Source organism: Mauremys mutica, chromosome 20, assembly GCF_020497125.1.
Source record: "Mauremys mutica isolate MM-2020 ecotype Southern chromosome 20, ASM2049712v1, whole genome shotgun sequence".
Classification (NCBI taxonomy): domain Eukaryota; kingdom Metazoa; phylum Chordata; order Testudines; family Geoemydidae; genus Mauremys; species Mauremys mutica.
Window position 1 is genome coordinate 23,108,209 of NC_059091.1, and position 24,393 is coordinate 23,132,601.

A 24,393-nucleotide genomic window follows, 5' to 3' on the forward strand; every position below is an offset into this window, starting at 1 on the left:
ACCGCCTCCTTGCACATGATAGGTGAGAGGGCCTGTCAATTACAATTGTTCCCTTTCCCTCCATCCTGGCCCCGCCCTCGCCCCCTCAGCCAGTCAGCGACGCTCTTTCTGCATGAATGAAGGCCGTGGCCCCGCCCGCTCTCTTCGGATTGGCTCCCGCGTGGGGAGGGGGCGAGGCTAGAAGGGGGAGTCCGTGCTCAGGGAGTCACGTGAAGGGCTGGTCACATGATAGCAGGAGCTGCCGGCCAGGCGCAGGGTCCCGCGGCTGCAGGGGGAAGATGGGGCTGCCCGTGGGGCTGCTCCTGGGCGTGGGGCTGCTGGGGGCGGCCGCGGCCGGCTGCGGCTATGAGGTGAGGCGGGGGGGTGGGGCAGCAGGTGGGTCTGGGGAAAAGGGGGAGGAGGGAGCGTGGAGGAGAATCGGGGGTCCTGGAGGGGGCTTCGGCTGAAGGGGCGGCGTTAGAGGGCTCTGGGGAAGTGGGGGGTGGTGGGATAGGGGAGATCTCGGGGGGGGGAACCGGGAGGTGTTTCTGAGCGGTGGGGGAGCTTTGGCTGGAGAAGGGGGAGGTGAAGGAGTGAGAGGAGGGCCCAGATGCGCTGGAGGTTCTGAGACTGGGAGGTGAAAGAGGGGTTGGGGGTTGGGGGGGTGTTCTTGTGTTTTGGGGGAGCTTGTGAGCCATGGTGGGGAAGGCAGGACAGTCCAGAGTTTAGATAGCGTTGCAGTGGCCGCATCTGACCCCCCCAACACACAGACACACGCACCCAGTTCTGGGCCGTGGTGGGGAGCTGGGGGCTCAAAGCAATGCTTAGTCCCAGTAGCAGGTAACTGGCCTTCTCGAGGGTCACCCCCCACCCCTCCTGAGTTCAGTTAAACAGGGAGCACTGAACGCATGAGCTTGGGTAGAGCCCTAGCAGTGGGGGCGTTAGGGGGTTAATACTGTGCAGTTTGGTGCCTTTGTCTGTTTCTGCATTTTTGTTTCTCTTCCTTTCCTCCCCCATCTCCCTAGACTATCACTTCCTCTTGTGGGATGATTATTACGATAATTAGCCACCCCCCATTGTGAGCCCTGCAAAGCTGAGCATCTTGGCCAGGGTGACATCTTTCCATTTTACAGCCGGGGAGCCTGTGGCTCAAGGTTGGGGACAGCAGAACCCAGCTCTAACCTGCTCTAACCACTAGACACCACTCTCCCTACCAAGCTGGGGATCAAACCCCAGATTCCTGACTTCTAGCCACCAACCTGGCCTCCCTCCCAGAGCTGGGGCTAGAACCCAAGAGTCCTGACTCCCCGGCGAGGTACCCTGGTCTACACTGAACTCTTAGATTGACCTAGCTCTGTCGCTCGGGGCTGTGAAAAAGTTAGTGCCATGAGCGCTGGACTTAGGCCAACCTAACCCCGGCGTAGATACAGCTAGAATCCTTCTGTCAAGCTATCTGCTGACTCTCAGAGAAGTGAATTAACTACATCGATGGAAAAAACTCCTTCAGTCTGCTGTTGGCATGTGATTTATTGTTCAGTAGCTGTTTGTCCAAAGCCCTGGAGAATCTAGTGCAGGGAGCAGTCCAGCTCTGAACAGGGGGCTGTGAAGAAGACAATTGCCTCTTTCCACCTCTAGCGTCTTCTCTTAGCTACATTGAGCAATATCCATTCAGATCGGTATCTCCTAGCTACAGGATATTGGCCCCAAGAGCCCTTTCAATGGGGTTTGTTCGTGCGGCCTTCCCCTCCAGTTCGCAGCATGTCTGGTTCTTTCTCTCATAGTCCTGCCCGGCCACTAAAGCAGACATGCTGAATGTCCACTTGATCCCTCACACGCACAACGACGTGGGCTGGCTGAAAACAGTGGATCAGTATTTTTATGGAGGTATGTGGCGGAGATGGCACGCAAGGAGCGGGAGGGAGGGTTTCCATGCACCGGAGCTGCTGCTGTCCGACTCAGTGGGTTAATCCCTGTCTCTTACCTCGAGCTCGCCATCAGTACATCTCAAAGCACTTGACAAAGGAGGTCAGTATTGTCATCCCCATTTTATAGGTAGGGAAACTGAGGCACAGAGCAAGGAGATTTGCCCAAGGTCACCAGTAGGCCAGTGGCAGAGCCAGGAATTATAGACTGGCTCTCCTGTGTCCCAGAAAACACACACACCCTGGATCTCGTTTCCTCAAACACTAAGCCAGCTGGCCCACGCAGCGGGATCAAATCTGAAGGCCAGTGTCGCTATCTGATCCCTGTTTCTGCTGAGTTTAGAGCTGGCTGTGACCCTGCATGAGTCTAAGATGAGGGAGGGCTCTTTTCTGTGGCAAGGTGTGGGCAGGGGAGGAAGCGCTGCTCAGAGATGCACTATCTTAACCTCGTCAGCATACTGACTTCCTCTGCTGCAAATGGAGGTAGAGAGCCCCTCCCATCCCTGGCCCTGCTGTAGGGACCTGCTCCAGGCTTGGGGAAAGCTCCCACTTCGCTTCCCTGCCAGATGCTGGATAAAGTCTGTGTCACCTGCCAGAATATTTCATGGCAGTTCACAGGCACTCACAGACTAAGCATCCTAGCTTCACGGGGCAGTTAGGGAAAAGGACTTGCCTGTAGTCACACAGTGAATCTGAGTGGGGATTAGAACCCAGGAGTCCTGAAAGCCCCACTCCGCTTTAACCCCTAGACCCTGCTCCCTCTCCAGACCTGGAAATAGAACCCAGAAGTCCTGAATTCCAGGCTCCACCACCCTTGTGCTCTAACGACTAGACCCCACTCCTCTCCCAGAAGCCAGGAATCTAGCTGCCCCCAACCCAATCATTAGCTCATGCTTCCTCAGAGCGTTTTGTATCAGTCCTTGCCAGGCCAAGGAACATGCTGAACCTTTGTCATTCCCCCGCTGTTCTCCCCTGGCCATAATAAGCCCGTGGTCTTACTCACCTGGATATTAACGTCACCTTTTAGAGGCCGTGTCTCACGTGGGCGGCTTTTCCATGACATCAGTCAAGGCCAGCACATAGTTAGTGGAAACATTAATGCCTTTGGAGCGTCTTATCTCTCAGGCCATAGAGAGAGCCTTTCCAGCACGGGCGTGACTTAAGCAGAAGCCTAGGTCATGGGGCCTTTCGACGGGGGGGCGGGGGGACGGACTGGCTGACTCAGTGGGTGGGGAATGGGCCATGGGGTGGGGGCTGGCTGGTTGATGGGTGAGACTCCAGGGGGCGCTGTGCGTGCAAGCTGATCTCACCCTGATGCTGTCCCTGTTTGGAGGGGGGGCGGGGAACGACAGATTTTGAACTGCAGGAGGTGCTTGGAGGAGAGGCAGGGGGTGCAGAGCAGTTATTGGGAGGGGTGTTTATCCCTGCTTTGGAGAGACAGAAAGATCTGAGATTCCTGGGGGTCCTGCCATGGCCAGGGGGGATCCAGCCCTCTGGAGGGGCACTGCGGGCATTGTGGCAAAGTGGGGGATCCTGCCCTCCTGGGGGGTACTGTGGCTGGGTCGGGGGGACCTGGATCCGCTGCTGTCCCTGCTCTGTGGGTCCCTGGATGTCTCTGCTCACCCCCATGCCTTCCGTCCGCAGCGCGCAACGACATTCAGCATGCTGGCGTGCAGTACATCCTGGACTCCGTCATCCCCCAGCTCCTGGCTGACCCCACTAAGCGCTTTATCTATGTCGAGGTGGCCTTCTTCTACCGCTGGTGGCAGCTGCAGGCGGAGTCCATGCGGCAGGCGGTGAGGCAGCTAGTCAGCGAGGGTAAGGGATCCCGCGCTGGCCGGCCAGTCGGGCGCTGCTCTTGCGGCAGAAGGTGGTGTGACCTGCACTGCTGGGCCTGGTGATGTCCCCCATCCGCTCATACAGAGGGTGTCTGCATAGGTGGGACAGATGGGGAGAGACAGACACGCTCACAGGGATTCTTTGCCTCAGTTCGGGGTGTGTGTGTGTGTTTCTCTCTCCCTGGCTATATGTTGTGCAGGCCTGTGTGTGTGAAAGACACACGCCCAGATAATATGCCTGGGTCAATCAGTGGGTGATCGTGGTGTGATGGGTTCGGTCACAGAGACCCCCTTGGGACTGTCACCTGATGTGCTGAAGTTACCTCTGAGCCTGTTTTCCCTGCCAGTCTGGGACTTCAGGACCCTGCCTTGTTGAGCCAGACACTCTAGCCTGCTGCAAACACAGACACAGGTCCATGCCCCCAAAGCTGCAGACTTTAACCAAAAACTGCTCAGCAGGTCACCTATCTCCAGCACCCAGATACCAACTCCCAAGGGGATCCAAACCCCAAATAAATCCGTTCTACTCTGTATAAAGCGTATACAGGGTAAACTCATACATTGTCCGCCCTCTGTACCACTGATAGAGAGAGATGCCCAGCTCTCTGCTCCCCCAGGTACTCACCACTTACTCTGGGTTTAATAATAAACACAAGTGATTTTTATTACGTATAAAAAGTAGGATTTCAGTGGTTCCAGATAATAACAGACAGAACAAAGTAAGTTACCAAGCAAAACAAAAACACCCAAGTCTAAGCCGAATACATTAAGAAAGTGATTTCAGGTAAATCTCACCCTCAGAAATGTTCCAAGAAGCTTCTTTCACAGACTCGACCCCTTCCTAGTCTGGGCCCGATCCTTTCCCCTGGTCCAGCCGGGTGAAAAGCCGGGGCTGTCTCTTTTATAGCTTTGGCACACGGCGGGAGTCCTTTGTCTCTCTGGGTCCCCGCTCCTCCGTCTAAATGGAAAAGCCCCAGGTTTAAGGTGGATTCCAGTATCATGTGACACGGTCGCCTGTCACTGTATGACCTCATTCTTCTGACACACAGGGGCAGGCGTGCCGGGAAACCATTTACAACCAATTGTCCTGGCCAAGATTCTAAACCACCATTAATGGCCCACACTTTGCATAATTACATAGGCCCTCAGAGTTCTACTTTATGTTCCTAGTTTCAGATACAAGAAGGAGACATTCCTACAAACAGGATGACCACACTCAGCAGATTGTAAACTTTGTAACGATACCTTACAAGAGACCTTAGCATATTCCAGTTACATCATAGTCACACCTATAAAGATATTATTATAAAGCATATGGAGCGCAGTGTCACTATAGGCCCACGGCCCGTGTGTGTGACTCGCCCAGATAATATGCCTGGGTCATTCAGTGAGCGTGCAAGGCCTGACACACAACAAACCAGCCAGACTCCCTGTGTGTGTGCGAGCACGTTAGATCCCTGCATTGGCCTGTACTGTATGCGCCTGTGCCCATCCCAGGGTGTGGGTCTCGCTCTCCCACACTGACCCTTTGCCTGTACTGGTGGGTACCTCGCAACACACACGCACAGAGAGAGCAAATGTCGGGGGGGTGTCTCTGTCACACACACACGCATGTGGGGCGTTTGCTTGGGTCATCTTGTGTCTCTCACACAACTTGATTCAGGTCTTTATTGGCACGGTGTAAAAAAGCAGATCACAGACACTCCTCACTATGGCTGCGGGTAGCCCACACGCGTGGGTGTGTGTGTCTGACACACACACACACACACACACACACACACACACACACACACACACACTGTTTATGTGGATCAGTTGGCCTGTGCCATCTTCTGTCCATGCTGGCCCACCCCCTCAGAAGGTCCCTGGCTTCTCTCCTTCCCTGGCGCTGCCAGGCAGCTGCAGTCCCCAGCGGTGCCCGGTCTCCCCGCTCGCCTGGCGCTGAGGGCGACCCGCCCCCTTTCCCTCCCCGCAGGACGGCTGGAATTTATCAATGGCGGCTGGTGCATGAACGATGAGGCGGCCACCCACTACAACGCCATGATCGACCAGATGACGCTGGGGCTGCGCTTCCTACAGGAGACCTTCGGGGAGTGTGGCCGGCCCCGCGCCGCCTGGCACATCGACCCCTTCGGCCACTCCCGAGAGCAGGCCTCCCTCTTCGCCCAGGTGAGGTCCTCTGGGGGGGGGGCCTAGAACTGCCCCCCCACAGGCAGGGACTTCGGAGGCCAAGGGGTAGCCTGCTGGGGACAGCGTGTGTCACTCTCCATCAGCAGGTCTCAAAGTGCTTTGTGCAGGTCAGGAGCATTATCCCCACTTTCCAGGTGGGGAAACCGAGGCACGAGGCCCAAGGTCACCCAGCAGGCCCGTGGTAGAGCTGGGAATAGAATCCGGGTCTCCCGAGTCCCTGTCCAGCGCTCTAGCCGCAAGGCCATGCTGCTGCCTCAGCGTTTGCTGGCTCTCTGAGGCTGTTGGCATTGACACCCCCTCCCCCCCGGTGTCCTTTCCAGATGGGCTTTGACGGCTTCTTTTTCGGCCGCCTGGATTACCAGGACAAAGCCAACCGGGAGCAGCTGCGGGAGATGGAGCAGATCTGGAGAGCGAGCGCCAGCCTGCAGCCACCCAGCGCCGACCTCTTCACCGGTGAGCTGGGGTGGGGGTGCTGGCAAGTCTTCTCGGGACGTTCCAAGTCCCAATTTTGTGGGGGTGGGGCACCTGTGCCACAGACAGACGGTGCCACGCACCAATGGGCAGCCAGGGTTGGCAGGTGGGTGGGCTCCATGGGGGGGCAGGGTGTATGGGGGGGGCGACTCATGGTTGAGGGGGAGGCAGTGGCAGAAGCAGGAAGGCTGCCCCAGGCCGACCCACCTGATGGGATCTGAGGTGTCCAGCTGGGGGCCTGGGATGGCAGGGAGGAGAGGGGCTGGCCTGGGGGTCCCTTTTTTGTACTTCAGAGGTGGCACCCCTAGTGTGGGGCAGAGATGGGGTGCCTGGTCTGCACTCCTGGCTGGATGCAGTCTGATCTCCCCCCCCCCCCCCGGGGTCTGGATTTCACTCTCCCCCTCCCTCCCTGGTGTTTGCACCCCTGTAGGCCAGTTCCTTTTGCCCGGGGGGAGCCTCCCGGGGCGGAGCCGCCCATGGAACCAGGCTCTGTGCTGGCCCCCGACACCCGCATCATCCCTCACATCACTGGCTGGATCCTGCCCAGGTGCCCATGCCCCACGGTGATCTTGTTCCCCCCCCTCCACCCAGGTGTCCTCCCCAACGGCTACAATCCGCCCCTGTCCCTCTGCTGGGACCAGTTCTGCTCCGACAGCCCCATCGTGGACGATGCGAGTGATGAGAACAACGTCAACAGCCTGGTGGGGTATTTCCTGGGAACCGCGGCTGCCCAGGTGAGAGCTGGGAGGGGACCCTCTGCAGCCAGCTGGCCTTATGTCGAGGGGTTAGAGTGAAGGGCTGGGAGCCAGGACTCCTGGGCTCTGTTTCTGGCCCTGGGAGGGGAGTGGGGTGGAGTGGCTAGAGCAGGGGGCTGGAAGTCAGGATTCTTGGGTTCGATTCCTGTCTCGGCTGGTGCCTGAGCTCGGAAAAGTTATTTGGGACCAGTCCCCATTTTCCTCCGCCCCAAGATCGCACTGGGGGAGCCTTTTCCCCAGTGTGTTTTCCATCCTTCGCTCCGGTGACGGGTGTGTCAGCCCAGTGCCCCGGGACTCCTGCCCCGCAGCTCCCTGCTAGAGCAGGTCAGAAACGCGTCAAAATGACTTTTCCGCCAAACGCCCGTTTTGCAAAACCAGAATTTCCTGCAGGGGAAAAAATATGTCAGTTTTGCCGAAACAATTTTGACCTTCCCCGTGGGGAAAGCGGAACCGCCGGCTGCCTGCCAGGCTCTCGCCACGGGGCCGCCTTAGCCCGGGGTCTGGGTACCGAGCGGGGGGGGGTCTCTGAGTGGGGAGCTTGAAGTGTCGCCTTCTGTCGTCTCCTTGCAGGCCAAGCACTACCGCACCAACCACATCGTCATGACGATGGGCTCGGATTTCCAGTACGAGAACGCCAACCTGTGGTACAAGAACATGGACAAGCTCATCAAACACGTCAACACGCAGGTAATGGGGGTCAGGAGCCCCTGGGGGGGGCAGGGATTCCCCCCCGGGGACTGCAGGTGGGGGGGTCAGGAGCCCCTGGGGGGGGGCGCAGGGATTTCCCCCCCGGGACTGCTGGGGGGGGGGGGTCAGGAGCCCCGGGGGGGGGGCGCAGGGATTTCCCCCCCAGGGACTGCAGGTGGGGGAGTCAGGAGCCCCTGGGGGGTGGTGCAGGGATTTCCCCCCGCGGGGACTGCAGGTGGGGGGTGTCAGGAGCCCCTGGGAGGTGGTGCAGGGATTTCCCCCCCCCGGGGACTGCAGGTGGGGGGGGTCAGGAGCCCCTGGGAGGTGGTGCAGGGATTTCCCCCCCGGGGACTGCAGGTGGGGGGGGGTCAGGAGCCCCTGGGGGGTGGTGCAGGGATTTCCCCCCCCCCCGGGGACTGCAGGTTGGGGGGGGTTAGGAGCCCCTTGCTGGGCAGGGCTCCCCCTGTCAGGTGGGGACCCGCCTGGGATGCATGCTGGGCCGGGAGAGGGTTGGGCTCCCACTTCCTGACCCACAGGCCGAGCCCCCGGGGGCAGCCACGTGGCCCAGGCAGGAGGCCCGTTGCACTCGGCGGGGCCCTGCTGCGATTGGGCAATGGCCGGGCTCGAACGTGGGTCCTTGGGCTCTGGGAGCGGCAGGCTGCAGCAGCCTCCTTACCCCGACTGGCCACTAGGGGACGACAGAGCCCACCCGGCGCGATCGCCAGACCCGCTCCCTCCACCCCCTTGTGTCTCTTCCAGCAACTCAACGGGAGCCAGGTTCACGTGCTCTACTCCACCCCCACCTGCTACCTGTGGGAACTCTTCAAAGCCAACCTGTCGTGGTGAGCGCCGGGGCCGGGTGGGGCTGGCGGGAACCCGCCTGGGGTGGCCTGCGCTGTCCCGCCCCCACCATGCTAGGGCGGAGAGGGTGGGCTTGCAAGCCCCTGGTGCGTCCCCTTTGGAGGGGTAATGATGGAGCCCCCCCTGCTTCCTGCAGTACAGCGCCCCCTAGTGCCTCATTGGGGTCAGCACCAGCTGGGAGAGCAGAGCGCCCCCTGCTGAGCCCCCTGCTCTGCTCCCTGCAGCACAGTGCCCCCTAGTGCCTCATTGGGGTCAGCACCACCTGGGAGAGCAGAGCGCCCCCTGCTGAGCCCCCTGCTCTGCTCCCTGCAGCACAGCGCCCCCTAGTGCCGCATTGGGGTCAGCACCACCTGGGAGAGCAGAGCGCCCCCTGCTGAGCCCCCTGCTCTGCTCCCTGCAGCACAGCGCCCCCTAGTGCCGCATTGGGGTCAGCACCACCTGGGAGAGCAGAGCGCCCCCTGCCCTGCTCCCTGCAGCACAGCGCCCCCCAGTACCTCACTGGGGTCAGCACTGACTGGGAGGGCAGAGCGCCCCCTGCTGAGCCCCCACCCTGCTCCCTGCAGCACAGCGCCCCCCAGTACCTCATTGGGGTCAGCACTGACTGGGAGGGCAGAGCGCCCCCTGCTGAGCCCCCACCCTGCTCCCTGCAGCACAGTGCCCCCTAGTGCCACACTGGAGTATATAAACAAGCACATCTCTCACTAGTTTCTTCCGTTCCATTATAACCCTCCTCTCTGTTCCTCAGGCGCTGGGAGTGGCTGGTGCTGGGTGCAGGGGCTGAGCTGTGGGACTGCTGGCTACCCCCCCTGTGGCCGGGTGGGGTGGGGTGGATTGAGGAGGGGGGAGGGAGTAGGTCTGGGTCTTCTGGACCCATGAGTTGCAGAGGGGACCCTCTTTGGTGTCGTGCAGGTCCCTCAAATACGACGATTTCTTCCCTTACGCTGACGGGCCGCACCATTTCTGGACAGGCTACTTCACCAGCCGGCCGGCTTTCAAGCGCTACGAGCGACTGAGCAACAACTTCCTACAGGTGCGGAAGTTTTCCAGGTGGGGGCAGGGAGTCTGGGATCCCACTCACGTCCCTGTGACCTGCTGCCTGTTGGTCTTCCCAGCACCCTGTCCTGAGCAGGACAGAGAGGGGGTCTGAGCCTAGGAGGCTGGACTCCTGGGTTCTCTCCCCAGCTCTGGGAGGGAAGTGGGGTCTAGCGGTTAGAACAGAGGGCCAAGGAGCCAGGGTTCAATCTCTGGCTCTGTGCGACTTTGGGCAGGTCCCATCCCCTCTCCATGCCTCAGTTTCCCTCTCTATGAAATGGGAGTGTCAAGTCATAAGAACGGCCATACCAGGACAGACCAAAGGTCCATCTAGCCCAGTATCCTGTCTACCGACAGTGGCCAATGCCAGGTGCCCCAGAGGGAGTGAACCTAACAGGCAATGATCAAGCGATCTCTCTCCTACCATCCATCTCCATCCTCTGCCGAACAGAGGCTAGGGACACCATTCTTACCCATCCTGGCTAATAGCCATTTATGGACTTAGCCACCATGAATGTATCCAGTCCCCTTTTAAACATTGTTATAGTCCAGCCTTCACGTCCCTCCTGGAGGGTTACCGGATGTGGATACATGTTCTCTCATCACTGTTCCCCTTCCCCCCCCCCCGCAGGTTTGCAACCAGTTGGAAGCCTTGGCCGGTCCGGTGGCGAGGACGGGCCCCTACGGGGAAGGAGACAGCACCGTGCTCCGTACGTGAGCCGCTGAGCCATGAATCGCCCCGTTATCGGGATTTCCCCCCAAACTTATCCTGTCCCCTGCAGCCACTAGGGGGAGACAGAAGAAAGGAACAGCTCCTATCGCAGCCAGCAGAGGGCAGTGCTGCCTTCTCCATACACAGACGTCCGGCAATGTGGCCCAGTGCTGCAGGGATTGGAGGCTCTGGCTCTGGCAGGGGAGTGGGGTCTAGTGGTTAGAGCAGGGGCTGGTGTCAGGACTCCTGGGTTCTACTCCTGTCTGTGTGGCCTTAGCCAAGTTGCCAAGTTGATGCTGGAGTTTGGGGGCTGGGGGGAGTCTTCAGGCGAGGCACGGGAGGTGCAGGCCCAGCCCCCTATTGGAGAGGTTGGGTTTGGGGGGGCTATCTGGCCCCACAATCCCCCTTTCCCTGCCCCCCGCATCGTCCCACCCGGCGGGTTTGGCGCAGCTCCCTGTTCTGCCCCTGACGCCCCGGCTCCCCCACAGGCCGGGCCATGGCAGTGGCCCAGCATCACGACGCCGTCAGTGGGACGGAGAAGCAGCATGTGGCTAATGACTACGCCAAGCGCCTGGCTGCCGGCTGGGATGCCTGCCAGGTATGTGTCCTGCCTCCTTGGCACCCTGTTCCCCTCCAGAGATCCCGGAACCTGACTCTGCCTCCTCTAGTCTCCCTGCAGTGAGCATCCGAGGCAGGATGGCCCAGGGAAAAGGCAGCCTGCGGGGGTGTTGGAGTAGCCAAGGGCCTGCTATGGCCCCACCCCAGAGGTGGCTGCATCTCAGTGCCGGGCAAGGGGATTTAAAGGGGACCCCCCCAATAACTCCCTATTCTCCTCAGCAAGAGGTTGCCCTGGTGATGCTTTGCTGCACAGTGCCCCCTAGCACCACCCAGGGCGTCGGGGTCCATGCTGGCTCCAAGGGGAGAGCGCCCCCTAGTGCCGCCCCAGGGAATTGGGGCCACCACTGACCGTGAGAAGAGAGTGCGCCACCCTGTTCCCTGCAGGACAGTACCCCCTAGTGCCGCCCTCGGGCATTGGGGTCCATGCTGGTCCCAAGGGGAGAGCTCCCCTGCTCCCTGCAGCACAGCGCCCCCTAGCGCCACTCCAGGGAATTGGGAACAAGCGCTGACCATGAGGGGAGCATTCCCCACCCTGATCCCTGCAGCACCCCCTAGTGCAGGGGCTCTCTCAACAAATTTCCTGGTGGCCTCAGAGTGCACTCTTGCTGGTGGCCATACTGACACTTCTTTTTCCTAAAATTATTTATTTTTTCTCAAGTTAACAAAGTAACATGCGTATGCAGACACCCAAATCACTGTAATTTTTTTATGTAAGGTTTTGGTGGGGTTTGCCCTGCCCTCCCACCACTGCGCCCCTCCTCGCCCCCCCGCCTGCCGCTGGCTTGCTGCGCCCCTCCTCAGTCCCCTGCCGCTGCTCGCCTCCTCGCTCCCCTGCCAGACACTCCCCTGTCCACCATGAGACCCACCGCTCGCTGCTGGCTCACCGCTCGCCTCCTCCCCTTGCTCCTTCAGCGTTGCGTCCCTCACCTGCGTCTCCAGAGAGGCGGCGCAGGGCGGCACATCCAGGAGCAACGGGGAGGAAGGGGAGGGGGCTGATGGTCCCCCCCCCCCCCATTACTGCCCAGGAAACTGCTGTGGGTCAGCACTGACTGTGAGGGGAGAGCGCCCCCATCCTGCTCCCAGCAGCACAGCGCCCCCCCCCCCGGAATGCATGTGTGTGGGGGTGAATCTCTCGTCTCTCACCTGATGGGAGGCATCTCTCCTCTTTGCAGGTCCTGGTCAGTAACGCTCTGGCCAGCATCAGCGGCAACAAGGAGAACTTCATCTATTGCAACTATCTCAATATCAGCGTGTGCCCGCTGACCGAATCCGCCAGCACCGTAAGGACCTTGTTGTTGTATAAGGCGCGGGAGGGGAGCCGGGCCGGGGAGCCAGCTCCAGCAGCCCAAGAACGCAGGTCGCTGGAGGAGATTGGCCCTTACCTTGTCGCTGTAGGACGGCTTTTTCTCCTCTCTGGGCTCACCCAGTGAATAGCACCCGCTCTCTCTGGCTGGCGGTGGGGAGGGTCAGGTGGGCGTCCCGCTAATCTGGGTCTGTCTGTCCAGTTCATGGTGATCCTCTACAACCCGCTGGGACGGCGTGTGAGCTGGAACGTCCGGCTGCCGGTGAAGGGAGCCGCGTATTCGGTGACGGATCCCAACGGCCAGACGGTGCCGAATGAGGTAGGGCCAGAGCGTCTTCCTTCTTGGCTCTTTCTCTCCTTCCTGCGGCTGCACGCTTGACCTGTTTCCATCCCTCCCTGTGTCGTGGGCCTGCAGGGGATTCAGTTTTTAGCTGGGATTGGGCTCTGGCATCTCCTAGCAAAAGGAGGATCTGTTGGCGCCACCACTAGGGGGCAGTATGATTCTATGCGCTCGAAGCAGGTCTGATTGCATCCTCTAGGGGGCGATGGGGCCCATACGTACTTGGTCCCGGGCAATAATGTGCTTTCAAGCTGGCACCGCTCCCTGCGCCTGGCAAATGGGCTGCACGGGACCAGGGAAAGCGCCAGGGGCTGCGTAATGAGCACAAGGCATCACCTGGTTTTTAAATCTCACTAGAAAGCCAGGTGCCCCCTAGCACCACACGGCGGCATTGGGGTCGGTGCCCCCTACTGAGCTCCTACTCCATAGCGCCCCCTAGCGGCCAGCACTGATCCCAAGTGCCGAGTGGCCCCTCCTGAGCTCCCACCCCTCTCTCTGCAGCGCAGCGCCTCCTAGCATCACTCTGTGGCATTGGGGCCAGCACTGACGTGAGGGGAGAATGCTGAGGAGCTGACAGCAGCCGTCTCCCATCCACGTTCTAACCAAGTCCGGCTCCGCTGAACTTGCGAGCTCCCTGCATCCGTCCTGTGGTGTCCCCATGCGGCACAATCTCTGGTCAGACCCTCCCGACGGGGCCTCAGACGGTTTTTCTTTCTGTTTCCAGGTTGTCCCCGTCTCAAACTTCACCCGGGCGGTGAGACGAGACCGGGGAGACGCCACCCATGAGTTGATCTTCCCAGCCTCGGCCCCGCCCCTGGGCTACAGCTCCTACACCGTCTCGAAAACGGCCAGCAGGGACCTGCGCTCCAGGCTGGCCAAGCGGATCCGGGAGCAGGCCCAGCCCCGGGTGGACGCCTGGTCCCCCAGGGGGATCCAGAATGAGGTTCTGTCCTGAGCGAGGGTGCAGCCTGGGCCGTTTCACTTCCTACGGCAAGGGAGCAGCCAGCCCTTTTGGGGCAGGGACTGTCTCTGTTCTTATCTGTCCACCTCTAGCTGGTACATGCCTGGGGCTCTGAGGTGCTACCGTAATACACCTAATGTACAGCGCCCAGCACCATCACGGCGGCTCCAAGGTGCTACCGTAATATACCTAATGATATTGTACAGCGCCTAGCGCAATAGGCTTCTAGGGAGGGGGAAGAACTATTGAAGCTAAAGGATAATGTTGCCCAAGAACAAAGGGAGACAAACGGGCCAGGAATCAGCGCAGGCTGGCAATGAGAAGCGGGTTTCTAACTATCTGAGGCAGGCGGGTCTGGAACAGCCTCCAATAGGAGCAGTGGGAGGTAAACAACCTAACGAGCTTTAGGATGGCACTTGATTCGTCTCTGAACCGGGGGATCTGACCGGGTGGGGACTGGACTGTGGTAATCGGAGGTGGAGGAAGGAGGGGCCCTGCGGTGGGTTGTCCCCTGGGTCATGGTCTATTGACGTTCTCGCCTTCTTCCCCACAGCACCTCCGGGTTCTGTTCGACCCGGTCACTGGGCTCCTGATGGAGATTCAGAACCTGGACAAAAGCATCTCGCTGCCTGTGTCTCAGAACTTCTTCTGGTCAGTGAGCTGGGGGGAGTTGGGACACCTGGGTTCTATCCCCGCCTCTGGGGAGGGAGTGCTCTCTAGCGGGTAGAGCAGTGGGGCTGGGGATCAGGACTCCTGAGTTCTGTTCCCAGCTCTGTCATTGACTCACATTTGAGCACGAGTGAATACCTTCCTTCCCAATCCCTCTGTGCCTCAGTTTCCCCATCTGTAAAACAGGGTAATAACCAGCTCCCAGGAGCGGGAGTTCGATCCCTTGGCCAGTGCAGGAGCGCTGTGTGTGTAGGGGGATGGGGGAAGGGTTCTCCCTGGCATGGCATTGGGGCTCATGGGGCTCTGGGCAGTTGATTGGACCGTCTCTCACCCCCCTCTTGCCCCACCCAAGGTACAACGCCAGCATTGGCAATGACGACAGTGCCCAGGCCTCCGGGGCATATATCTTCAGGCCCAACCGCTCCGAGCCCCTCCGTGTGGCTGGGCGAGCCCACACGTACTTGGTGAAGGTAGGTGGCGGGAGCATCCCCGGTGTGGGAACCTCCAGGGGGCTGGGCGTGGGAGCCGAAGTCTCTTGTCTTCGATTCCCTTATGCCACTAGCCCTGAGCTAGCGGGGAGGGGAGTGGGGTCTAGCGGTTAGAGCAGGGGGGTGGCTGGGAGCCAGGATGCCTGGGTTCTATTCCCACGTCTGGCTGGGGGACTGGAGTCTGCTGGGTTAGATCAGAGCTGCTAGCTCTTGGGTAAGACTTAAAACTAAGGTCCCATCTGCTAATGACCATTGAAGATCCCCTGGCATGTTCCTTGACCTTACCGCGGTGTCTCAAACAAAGCTAACCCTCTTCAGGATCCTTCAATCACACCTCGTTACACTTCCAACTGAATCCAGGATCCTTTCCTTACTCTGCTCCAATATTGTGCGGAGGTGCTGTGGGCTGCTAACACCCCACCCCAGAGTCAGCTGCATTTCAGCATCTGGTGAGGGATCCTGCTATAAACCATGTCTCCCCCCCGCCCCAACCCAGAAGTGGCTGCAAGGTAGTGCTTGGCGTGGGGATCCTTGCACACACGTCTCTCTCTCTCTCTCTCTCTCTCTGGTCCAGAACAAGCTGGTGCAGGAGGTTTACCAGAACTTCTCTTCGTGGTGCTCGCAGGTGGTGCGGCTCTATGCCGGGCAGGCCTATGTGGAGCTTGAGTGGACGGTGGGGCCCATCCCTATAGAGTGAGTGTGGGAAATGGAAGGGTTTTGCCACAGGAAACTGCCTGTAAAACGAAGAAATTTCAACTTGGAGGGGCTGCTGCTGTGCTCCATGGGAGTTGTAGTTTTGGTGCCTCATTCTCCCATTTTCCTGTGGGGGCTGGCCTCCCTGGGTGGACTACATCTCCCATGGTGCATCACACTTCTCCTCTTGGGGTGGGGGCTGCCCTAATGCACCATGGGAGTTGTAGTTCAAATTCCTCGTGTTGCCATTCTCTCTGGTTTGGGCTCCCTGGTTGGACTACATTTCCTATGATGCAGCACTGCCTCCCCTGTTGGGGGCAGGAGGTGGTGCATTATGGGAGTCCCTGGCCCTGATGCCGCATGGGAGATGTAGTCTGACCAGGGAGTCAGGTTTATAAAGTGGGAGGCACTGCAGCAGCGTTGCCAAATGCAACTATGTGAGAGTTTTGACGGAACATCAGTCGGTCCGTCCCCATGATGCTTTTCAAGGGGAGCCCCTCCCCCCACCTTTCCCATGGACACAGCTGAGATGGAAAATGTCGGACCAGCCCCAGACAGTGTGGCGCGGGAGGGGGAGTCCGTGTGCTGCCAGACCCCACGTCTGACCCTGCTGTACCCTCTGCCGCAGCGACGGGCTAGGCAAGGAGATCATCAGCCGTTTCGAGACGTCCCTGCAGACGGACGGACGCTTCTACACAGACTCCAACGGCCGGGAGATTCTGGAGCGGAGGTACAGGGTGGCGAGACATTGGGAGTGGGGTGATCCTTCCTGGGCAGGGGAGGGGATGATTCCAGGGTGGAGTCAGGACTCCTGGGTTCCATTCCCATGTCTTCCATTGAATTATCGAGTCCCTTCTCCCCTCGGGGGGAAAAAGGGGCTGTGTCTTAATAAACGTCCAGGCCTTAATTATTGTTCGAGGTCCCTGAATGGAGGGCCCTGCGTGAGCTACTCCAACGAGCCCTGGACATCCCCCTTTCCTGGCTAGCTGTCAGCCTCCCCCGGGGGTGTCAGACGCAGACTGTGCAGCATGTGGGGTACCCCAGGGCTCGGTATAGGGAACAGTCCGTTCCCCGGCCGGGCTGGGAGCCCTGTCGCTTGGGATCTGCCCAGAGCCCTGGACTGCACAGCCCAAACCGGCCCTACCCCCCCGGATTGGGGGCAGGGGAGAGCTGGCCGACATGGGGCTTAACGGGGCTCTGATGCTCACGGCAGGCGGGATTATCGAGCCACGTGGAACCTGAGCCAGACGGAGCCGGTAGCTGGGAACTACTATCCTGTTAACAGTCGCATCTATATCAAGGTACAAGGGCCACTGGGGCCCCCTGTCGGCATTTCGCTGGGTCCCCTCCCCATTGCTGCAGAGTGTGGGTGAGAGGCGGGGATTCCTCTCCATGGAGACACAGAGATGGTCCAGTGGGTAGCGACACTCGCCTGGGTCTTCAGTTCTTGGCTCTGCTGACGACTCCCCTGTGGGAGCTTGTGAGGTCATGCCCTTGTGCCTCAGTTTCCCCATAGATAAAACAGGGATCATAGCACTGCCCTGTCTGCACAGGGACGGGGTGGGGGAGAAAATGCACTAAAGATGGCGAGGGCTTGATTCCTACAGCAGCAGGTGCCAAATATGGACAGGATCCTGGAGGGGGAGGCGTTGCAGACACCAGTGCTGGCCAGCAGGTGGTGCTGCTGGCCCCTCGTTCCCCTGCCCCCAGATCCGCTCTGGCCCATGCAGCGGCTCGAGGAGAGGCAGAGATGAGTGTGACGGGTGGCCATCCCTGGGGTGCAGTTTGGGCGCGCACACCCACCCACCCACCGTTATCCCCCAACACAACAGCAGGTGCTGCCACACACCGAGACTGAGCTACGTGATACTCCTGAGGGCATTCGGCACCAAAAAATTAACAATTCTGCACACCCTATTTTAAAATTCTATAACATTTATTTGTTAAATAAATGTGGAAGCTCCAGCTTGGCCTCGGGGAGCACCACCCACTGGCTACACCGAGGTGGGAGATCACCCTCGAGACACAGACTCGGGTGAGGCTGCACACAACCCTGCCGCAGCACAGGGACCCGGCCTGCCCCAGGGATCCCGATCTGGGTGCAGAGGGTTCTGTGTGGGGCAATCTGGGTGCAGGCGGCTCAGTGGGGGATCCGGGTGTGTGGGGGATCTGGATGCACACGTGCTCGTTGGGTGGTTTGAAATGGGTGTGAGGGGGATAGAGCTCGGCAGAGGGTCTGGGTGTGGGGGTCTCGGTGGGGTCCAGATGCTGGGGGAGTGGGTTGCAGTGGAGCGGGGAGCCAGGTGCAGCTGGTTGGGGCTTGGTGGGATGGGGATCCGGGTTCAGGTGGCTTGTCAGGATGGTGCAGGGTGGAGTGAGGGTGTGTCTGAGTGTGGGGGGTGAGGTTCGACGGGAGGGTATGAGGGGGTCTGGCTGCACGGGGGCGTTGGATAGATGGGGGAATCAGCTCCCTGTACAGGGATCCCTCTCGTGCAGCTGAGGAGAAATAGGTGCAGGGGAGAGGGGTCTTTGCAGAGTTTCCTGCTGGCGGGGGAGGAATCTGGGCGTGGGTCTGACCCAGCTCCAGATGCTGTGTAGGGGAAGAGGAAGTCCTGTCCTCCCCAGCCCAGCCGGGACTAGCAGCTGAGCCTGGCGCAGGGTAGGAGCCACCAGCTTCCCCAGTCCTGCCCCCCTGTCCCACAGTGATTTACCTCTTTGCTGGCTGCCGTGGGCCCCTGAAACATACTGCTGGGGAGGGTCACATGACCACGCTGGTGGCTTCTCTTTGCTTCCCCATTAAAAAGTCATTTTTTCTGCGGGGAAGCAAAAAAATCTGCAGGGGACATAAATTCTGCACTTGCGTAGTGGTGCAGAATTTCCCCAAGAGTAAGGTTCCATGAGTGCAAACATCAGACACCAGCCAATTTCCCAGCTCCCCAGGCACGCACCCTCCACTGAAGAATAAACCCAAAATTACACGGTCCTGCACTGCACAGTGATCTGTATAATGTAAGCTCATAAATAGTTAACCTCTCCCTCAGTGTGGAGAGGAATATGCCACCAGCCTGTGTTAACTAAGCTGAGATTTCTCCCTGGACGGTTCACTCCAAGGCACACTGGGTTAGATAAAGCAAAAGACAAGTTTATTAACTACAAAGAAAGATTTTAAGTGATAGCGAAACAGATCCCGTAGTAAATAAACAAACCTGTAAACGAAGCCTCCAATGACAGATTGGATATGAATTCGCAATCTCAACCTGGCTGCTGATACAACCAGGCCACCAGATTTCCATCCCAGGCTAGAAATCCCTTAAGCCTGTGTCCAGCACTACCCCCCGTTCAGTCTTTGTTCCTCACGCGTTTCCAGGAGTTCTGATGTGGGGAGGGAGGCCCCTAGATGCCATCACACCCCACCTTATGTAGCTTTAACATAGGGTGGGAACCCTTTTTTCCAAAACCAGTTCCCACCCAGTTTGTGGAAAGCTACAGGTACCCAACATGGAGTCCGGTATCACATGGTCTGGTCTCCTGCCCTCGCTGGGTCATAGCCGCCGTTACTTACAGGCTGGTTGAAATGTTTACAGGAAGGCCAAACTCTTTCCGAGACCATCAGCCCTGTCTAGCTTCTTCACCGCTCTACCTGAAAGGCTGGCTGGGGGTGTCACCGGGGCTGTGTCTACACTGGACTTCCATCGGCAAAACTTTTGTCAGCCAGGGCTGTGAAAAAAACCACTCCTGCCCCCCGAACAACAAATGTTTTGCTGAGGAAAAGTGCTGGTGTGAGCAGCTTTGGGGGTAGGAGCGTTCGCCTGCCAAGACAGCTACCGCCGCTTGTTGGGGGAGGAAGATTTTTGTCGGCGGGAGAGCTCTCTCCTGCCAACAACCAGCAGCTACGCTGTGTGCCTTTTAGCGGCATGGCTGGGTCGCTCAGAGGTGCGTAGTGTAGACATAACCTCAGACTAAGCGCCTCTGAAATACACCCAGCCACTATTTATATCTTCAGATACAAACATGATACATGCATCCAAAGGGGCTAATCGTATTCAGCAAATCGGCACTGTTCCAATGACACCTCACATGACCCATCTTGTGCAGAATGCAGCATAATTATATATGGAAATATCACTATGAGGAATCTGGAGTGTGGTGTCGCAGGAGGTGCCACTGCAGACGCACACGGGGAAGGCTGTTCCAGAAGGAAGAAACGCAGCCCCACCTGCTACTCTCAATTCCCCCTCCAGTGCTCACTGCCTAGACCCCAATCTGCTCCCCCTGCACTGACATCTGACCCCCTCACAGGGCCGGCTTTAGGCCGATTCCCCCGATTCGGGCCCCACACCTAGTGGCAGGGGCCCCGCGTGCCCTGGCCGAGAATCCCGTTTTAATTTTTACTCAGCCGGCAGCGCTCCGGGTCTGGCGGCACTTCGATGGTGGGTTCTTCAGTGCTGGCGAAGACCCAGAGCGAGTGAAGGACCCGCCGCCGAAGACTCGGAGCGCCGCCCCGTGGGGACAAGCCCCATGTCTTCTGAAAGCCAGCCCTGCCCCCTGAGCCCCGGGGCCGGGAAATGCAGTGCAGGCAGGCACAAGGGGATGGAAGAGCAGAGAGGGGGGAGGCAGGGGGGCTGCTCCCATTGCCACTTGCTGGAGGGAGCAGAGGAGGCGGGTGAGTGACCCTCCCCGGCAGGGCCTCGCCCGCTCTGTTAGCTCTGGGCTCCCTCTTCTCTCTAGAACAAGAAGTTCCAGCTGACGGTGCTGACGGATCGCTCGCAGGGGGGCAGCAGCGTGGCGGATGGCTCCGTGGAGCTCATGGTGAGAGATGGGGGCGGGGGGGAAGCCTGCCCTGAGCTCCTCCCTCCCACACTCCCCCCTTGCAGAGGTGGATGGGGTTTCATGGGGGGGGGGGGTTGGAGTCCACCATAACACCACCACCATCCTCTGTTCTGGGCCTGTGTGTATCCTCCCTATCCTGAAGAAGCAGGACTGCACCAGCAGGGGGCGCTCCAAACTTGCACCAGTGCAGCATGCAGAGCCCAGGGCTGGCCAGCAGGGGGCGCTCCAGCCTTGCACCAGTGCAGCATGCAGAGCCCAGGGCTGCACCAGCAGGTGGCCCTCCAGCCTTGCACCAGTGCAGCATGCAGAGCCCAGGGCTGGCCAGCAGGGGGCGCTCCAGCCTTGCACCAGTGCAGCATGCAGAGCCCAGGCTGGCCAGCAGGGGGCACTCCAGCCTTGCACCAGTGCAGCATGCAGAGCCCAGGGCTGGCCAGCAGGGGGCACTCCAGCCTTGCACCAGTGCAGTGTGCAGAGCCCAGGGCTGCACCAGCAGGGGACGCTCCAGCCTTGCACCAGTGCAGCATGCAGAGCCCAGGGCTGGCCAGCAGGGGGCACTCCAGCCTTGCACCAGTGCAGCATGCAGAGCCCAGGGCTGGCCAGCAGGGGGCGCTCCCAGCCCAGCAGCTGCTCTGACATTCCCTCCCTGCGGCTAGGTGCATCGGCGGCTGCTCTACGATGACAACCGCGGGGTGGGGGAGCCCCTGCTGGAGCCTGGGGTCTACAACGACGGCCTGGTGGTGCGGGGCCGGCACCTCGTCTTCCTGGACACGGTGGAGTCTTCGGCTTATCAGCACCGGCTGCAGGCCCAGCAGGAATTCATGGCGCCCCAGCTGGTCCTGGCCCCGGGCGGGGGCCCTTCCTTCCACCGGGGGCAGCGCAGCCTCAAGCAGGTGCCTGGGCAGGCTTTGTGTGTTAGGAAGAGGGACTGAGAGTCGCTGGTTTGAATCCTGCCAGGGGCTGTGTGTTCCCCACTGCCTCACCCACCTGTGAACTGAGTGTGGGGGGCTCAGCCCTGCTTGACCCAGATTCACCTCCTAACTCACCTGGGCTGGATAAGGAAGAAAATCCTTGTCTTTCTGGTTGCCGAACCTCTCCCCTTCTCCCAGTCCTCCAGCTCCTGCCCCCTCCCCAGCCCAGCATCAGCTGAACTATAGGTTAACCCCATCATGGCCAAGCACCCCCCATGTGGAGTAGGTGCCTCCTCCTCTCTGCTCATTAGGTTAAATTCAGGCAGGAACATTGCTGGGGGCAAAATCTCTTTGGGGGAAGCTTTGCGGGGGGTGGGGCACAACTTCAGTTTTTTCCCTGGGAAAATTTCAGATGGGGGAGGAGTGTTTGCCCTCTTCTGGCCGGGACTGAGGGTTAAGTCAGCGTTATTTAAATATACCTGGATTTTAAACTCCTCTCTTCCACTCCCCCCCCCCCCCTTTGCTGAGTTGGCAGTAGCTCATTAAATCTCCGTGCCCGCCCCCCTCTACTCCAGGGACCTGTTTTCAATCTGTGCTGCCTGGAAGGGACTGTGCAGTGTTGTCTAGTGGGTAGCACACTGGGTATTGCTCTGCTAGTGCCCTGGGGCAAGTCCCTGCCCCCCATGCCTCAGTTTTCCCATCTGTAAAATGGGGCTAATGAGCTTGACCTCTGTAAAGTGCTTTGAGAGCTGCAGGTGAAAAGGGATAGAGCTGATGGCCCTGTGCCCTGCACAGGGGATGGGGGACACGACCCCCTTCCACAAATGGGGTTATGCCCCCTGTGAAACCTGCGCTGGGGTGACTCGCTCGTGACAGCAGCCGGGCTGATCACCAGCTGTTCTGTCCAAGCTGATCTTCGACAGAGAACGGAGGGCTCAGGTAAACAGAGGTTGTGACAAGGCACCTGCTCTCTGCTGAAAGCAGGGCTCCCCCTGTACCCGCCTTCCCTCAGCGGTAGGGGGACACTGCCGCATGCTGGGAGCGCCAGGCCAGGCCCTGGAGGAGAAGGGGAGCGGGTTGTATCCACCCTGCAGGCACCGGGGCAGCCTGGGGCACTGAAATAGTTCAGGGTTGGGTGGTGACTTTTCTAGTTTGCTGAAACTTTCCCTTGGGTGGCGCCGTTCTGGCAGCCTGACGCCGCGTCTCCCCTTCCTCCCCAGTTCTCTGCTCTGAAGCAAGAGCTTCCCCCCTCCGTCCATCTCCTGACGCTGGCCCAGTGGGACCCCAGCTCCGTCCTCATCCGCCTGGAGCACCAGTTTGAGAGAGGGGAGAGCGCCAACGGCTCCCAGCCCATCACTGTCGACCTGCTGGTAGGTACCCGGCAGCCAGCAGGGGGGCCTGGGCTGCAGCGTAGGGACTTGCTGAGCCACTGGCCTAGAGGATTTTTCATCTAACGCACTTGACGGGCTCAGACTCCCTTGCCTGGTGCTGAGATGCAGCCACCTCTGGGGTGGATCTTAACATCACCCCAGTACACAGAGGAGCCTTGTGAAAACAGCTGCCCTGTCCCACACCGCCGCTGGCTGCACATCCACACAGGGAAAGGGATCCTTAGACACGAGGTGCAGCAGCTATAGTGCTGTTTGATGTAGGGGGTCCCTCACCCACTTGCTGCTAACCCCCCCCCCCCCAAGAGGTGAATGCTGCTGTCTCCACAGGGCTCCCAGTCCTGGCACTGAAATGCAGCCAGCTCTGGGGTGGAGCACGAATTCTGAGGACAGCCAGCACAGAGCCCTGTTTTCACACCCGACTGGGGGAGTCTCCTGTGTAGGGGTGGGGAGCTGCTGCTGCTGCCTACTCACCTGCAGGTCTGGGGGGGGGCCAGCAGGGGGCAGGGTTCACCTGAGGAAGTTGCTGACCATGTCTCTCTCCCCCCACCCCCCAGCACCTGTTCTCCTCCTTCACCATCACCTCCCTGCAGGAGATGAACCTGGTGGCCAACCAGAAGCGAGAGGCCATGAAGCGGCTCAGCTGGAGGCCAGCCACAGGTGGGTCCCGTCCCCCCCAGCACTAGAGCATGGAGCAGTGTCCAGCAGCCCTGGTGCTGCCCCCCCCCACAGCACAGCCAGCGCCTGCCTCCTTACCTAGGGGAGGGTGGGCAGCTGCCACATTGGCTCCAGGTGGGGTGGGCCCCTCAGCTGTTCTCAGGGCCTGGGGGGGCTCACAGACACAGGGGAGGGTTGTGTCCCCCCCTCCCATGGAAAAGCTGGCAGCCCCTAGGCCCAGGGCCCCCCAGCTGCTGCCCCCTGGGCCCTTAACCCCCCGGCTTCCTCTCCCAGGTGCAGCGAGGCGCCAGCCCTACCCTCCGCTTGACCCGCTGGGAGTCACGCTGCAGCCCATGGAGATTCGCACCTTCCTGGCCACCATCCGGTACACGGGCCCCAGTGGGGGCCAGGCCGAGCTGTAAGGGGAGCCAGCCCCCTACCTCCATCCCAGGATCAAGCCGCCCATGTGGAGCCCTGAACTGCTGCCCCCCTACTCCGCCAGGTGGGGCCCTGCCCACCTGAGAACTGGACTTGGGGGGGGGGGGGCATATCCTGGCTGCTGGGAGGCTTGGAAGAGACTTGCCTTGAAAAGCCACCCAGCAAGAGTGAAACTTGCACCTGCCAGGCCCTGCTTTAAGGCAGTGCCAGCTTTGGGGGGGAAGGGGGCAGAGTCCAGCCCCCCCATAACTCCTCAGCACAGCCTCTGATTTCTACCCACCTGCCCCTTCAGCCTGAGGCTGGGGTAGTGGGGGTGTAAGTGCCACTGTTAATAAACAAGGACCTCAGTCTAGGTGTTCACGGCAGAGTCATGCTCGGGGGATGCAGGCGGAGGGGACAGCCCCCGGCAGAGGCAGAGCTGCACGTAGAACCCAGGAGTCCCCCACCTGCCTGATCAATTGCCTGTGGGGAAACTGAGGCAGAGCAGCTCCACCATCCTGCCTCGAGTCCAGCCAGCCAGGCAGGGAAGAAGAGTTGCCAGGCTGGGGGGCTCAGGGCACAGCCCCGCCCTCCCCTTGGTGCCACTTTGGGAAGCGGTGGAGGGGGGGCTGAGCTCCCCCCTGTCCCCGCACAGAAGCATCACGCGTGGCTCT

At 59.9% G+C, this 24,393-nt stretch overlaps 1 protein-coding gene across 1 annotated transcript; it reads left to right on the top strand.

Moving 5' to 3' along the window:
• The first annotated feature begins 246 nt into the window (after positions 1-246).
• Positions 247-24,092, top strand: LOC123353683 (lysosomal alpha-mannosidase-like). Its single transcript, XM_044995003.1, has 24 exons — positions 247-350; positions 1,761-1,863; positions 3,546-3,719; positions 5,715-5,908; positions 6,250-6,382; positions 6,992-7,134; positions 7,726-7,842; positions 8,602-8,684; positions 9,613-9,733; positions 10,367-10,445; positions 10,936-11,045; positions 12,238-12,345; positions 12,571-12,687; positions 13,433-13,651; positions 14,223-14,320; positions 14,691-14,808; positions 15,401-15,519; positions 16,148-16,249; positions 16,733-16,820; positions 20,248-20,328; positions 21,003-21,239; positions 22,478-22,627; positions 23,203-23,305; positions 23,597-24,092. Exons 1-24 carry the CDS (start codon positions 279-281, stop codon positions 23,722-23,724), a joined length of 2,997 nt encoding a protein of 998 aa, XP_044850938.1. The 5' UTR covers positions 247-278; the 3' UTR covers positions 23,725-24,092.
• Positions 24,093-24,393: the final 301 nt, after the last annotated feature.

Bases quoted from the DNA above. Each gene is read 5' to 3' on its own strand.
- LOC123353683 (XM_044995003.1), top strand. From the start codon at position 279: ATGGGGCTGCCCGTGGGGCTGCTCCTGGGCGTGGGGCTGCTGGGGGCG. The intron at 8,685-9,612 runs GTGAGCGCCGGG...GGTGTCGTGCAG, and splicing joins TTCAAAGCCAACCTGTCGTG to GTCCCTCAAATACGACGATT. The intron at 13,652-14,222 runs GTTCTGTCCTGA...TCTTCCCCACAG, and splicing joins CCAGGGGGATCCAGAATGAG to CACCTCCGGGTTCTGTTCGA.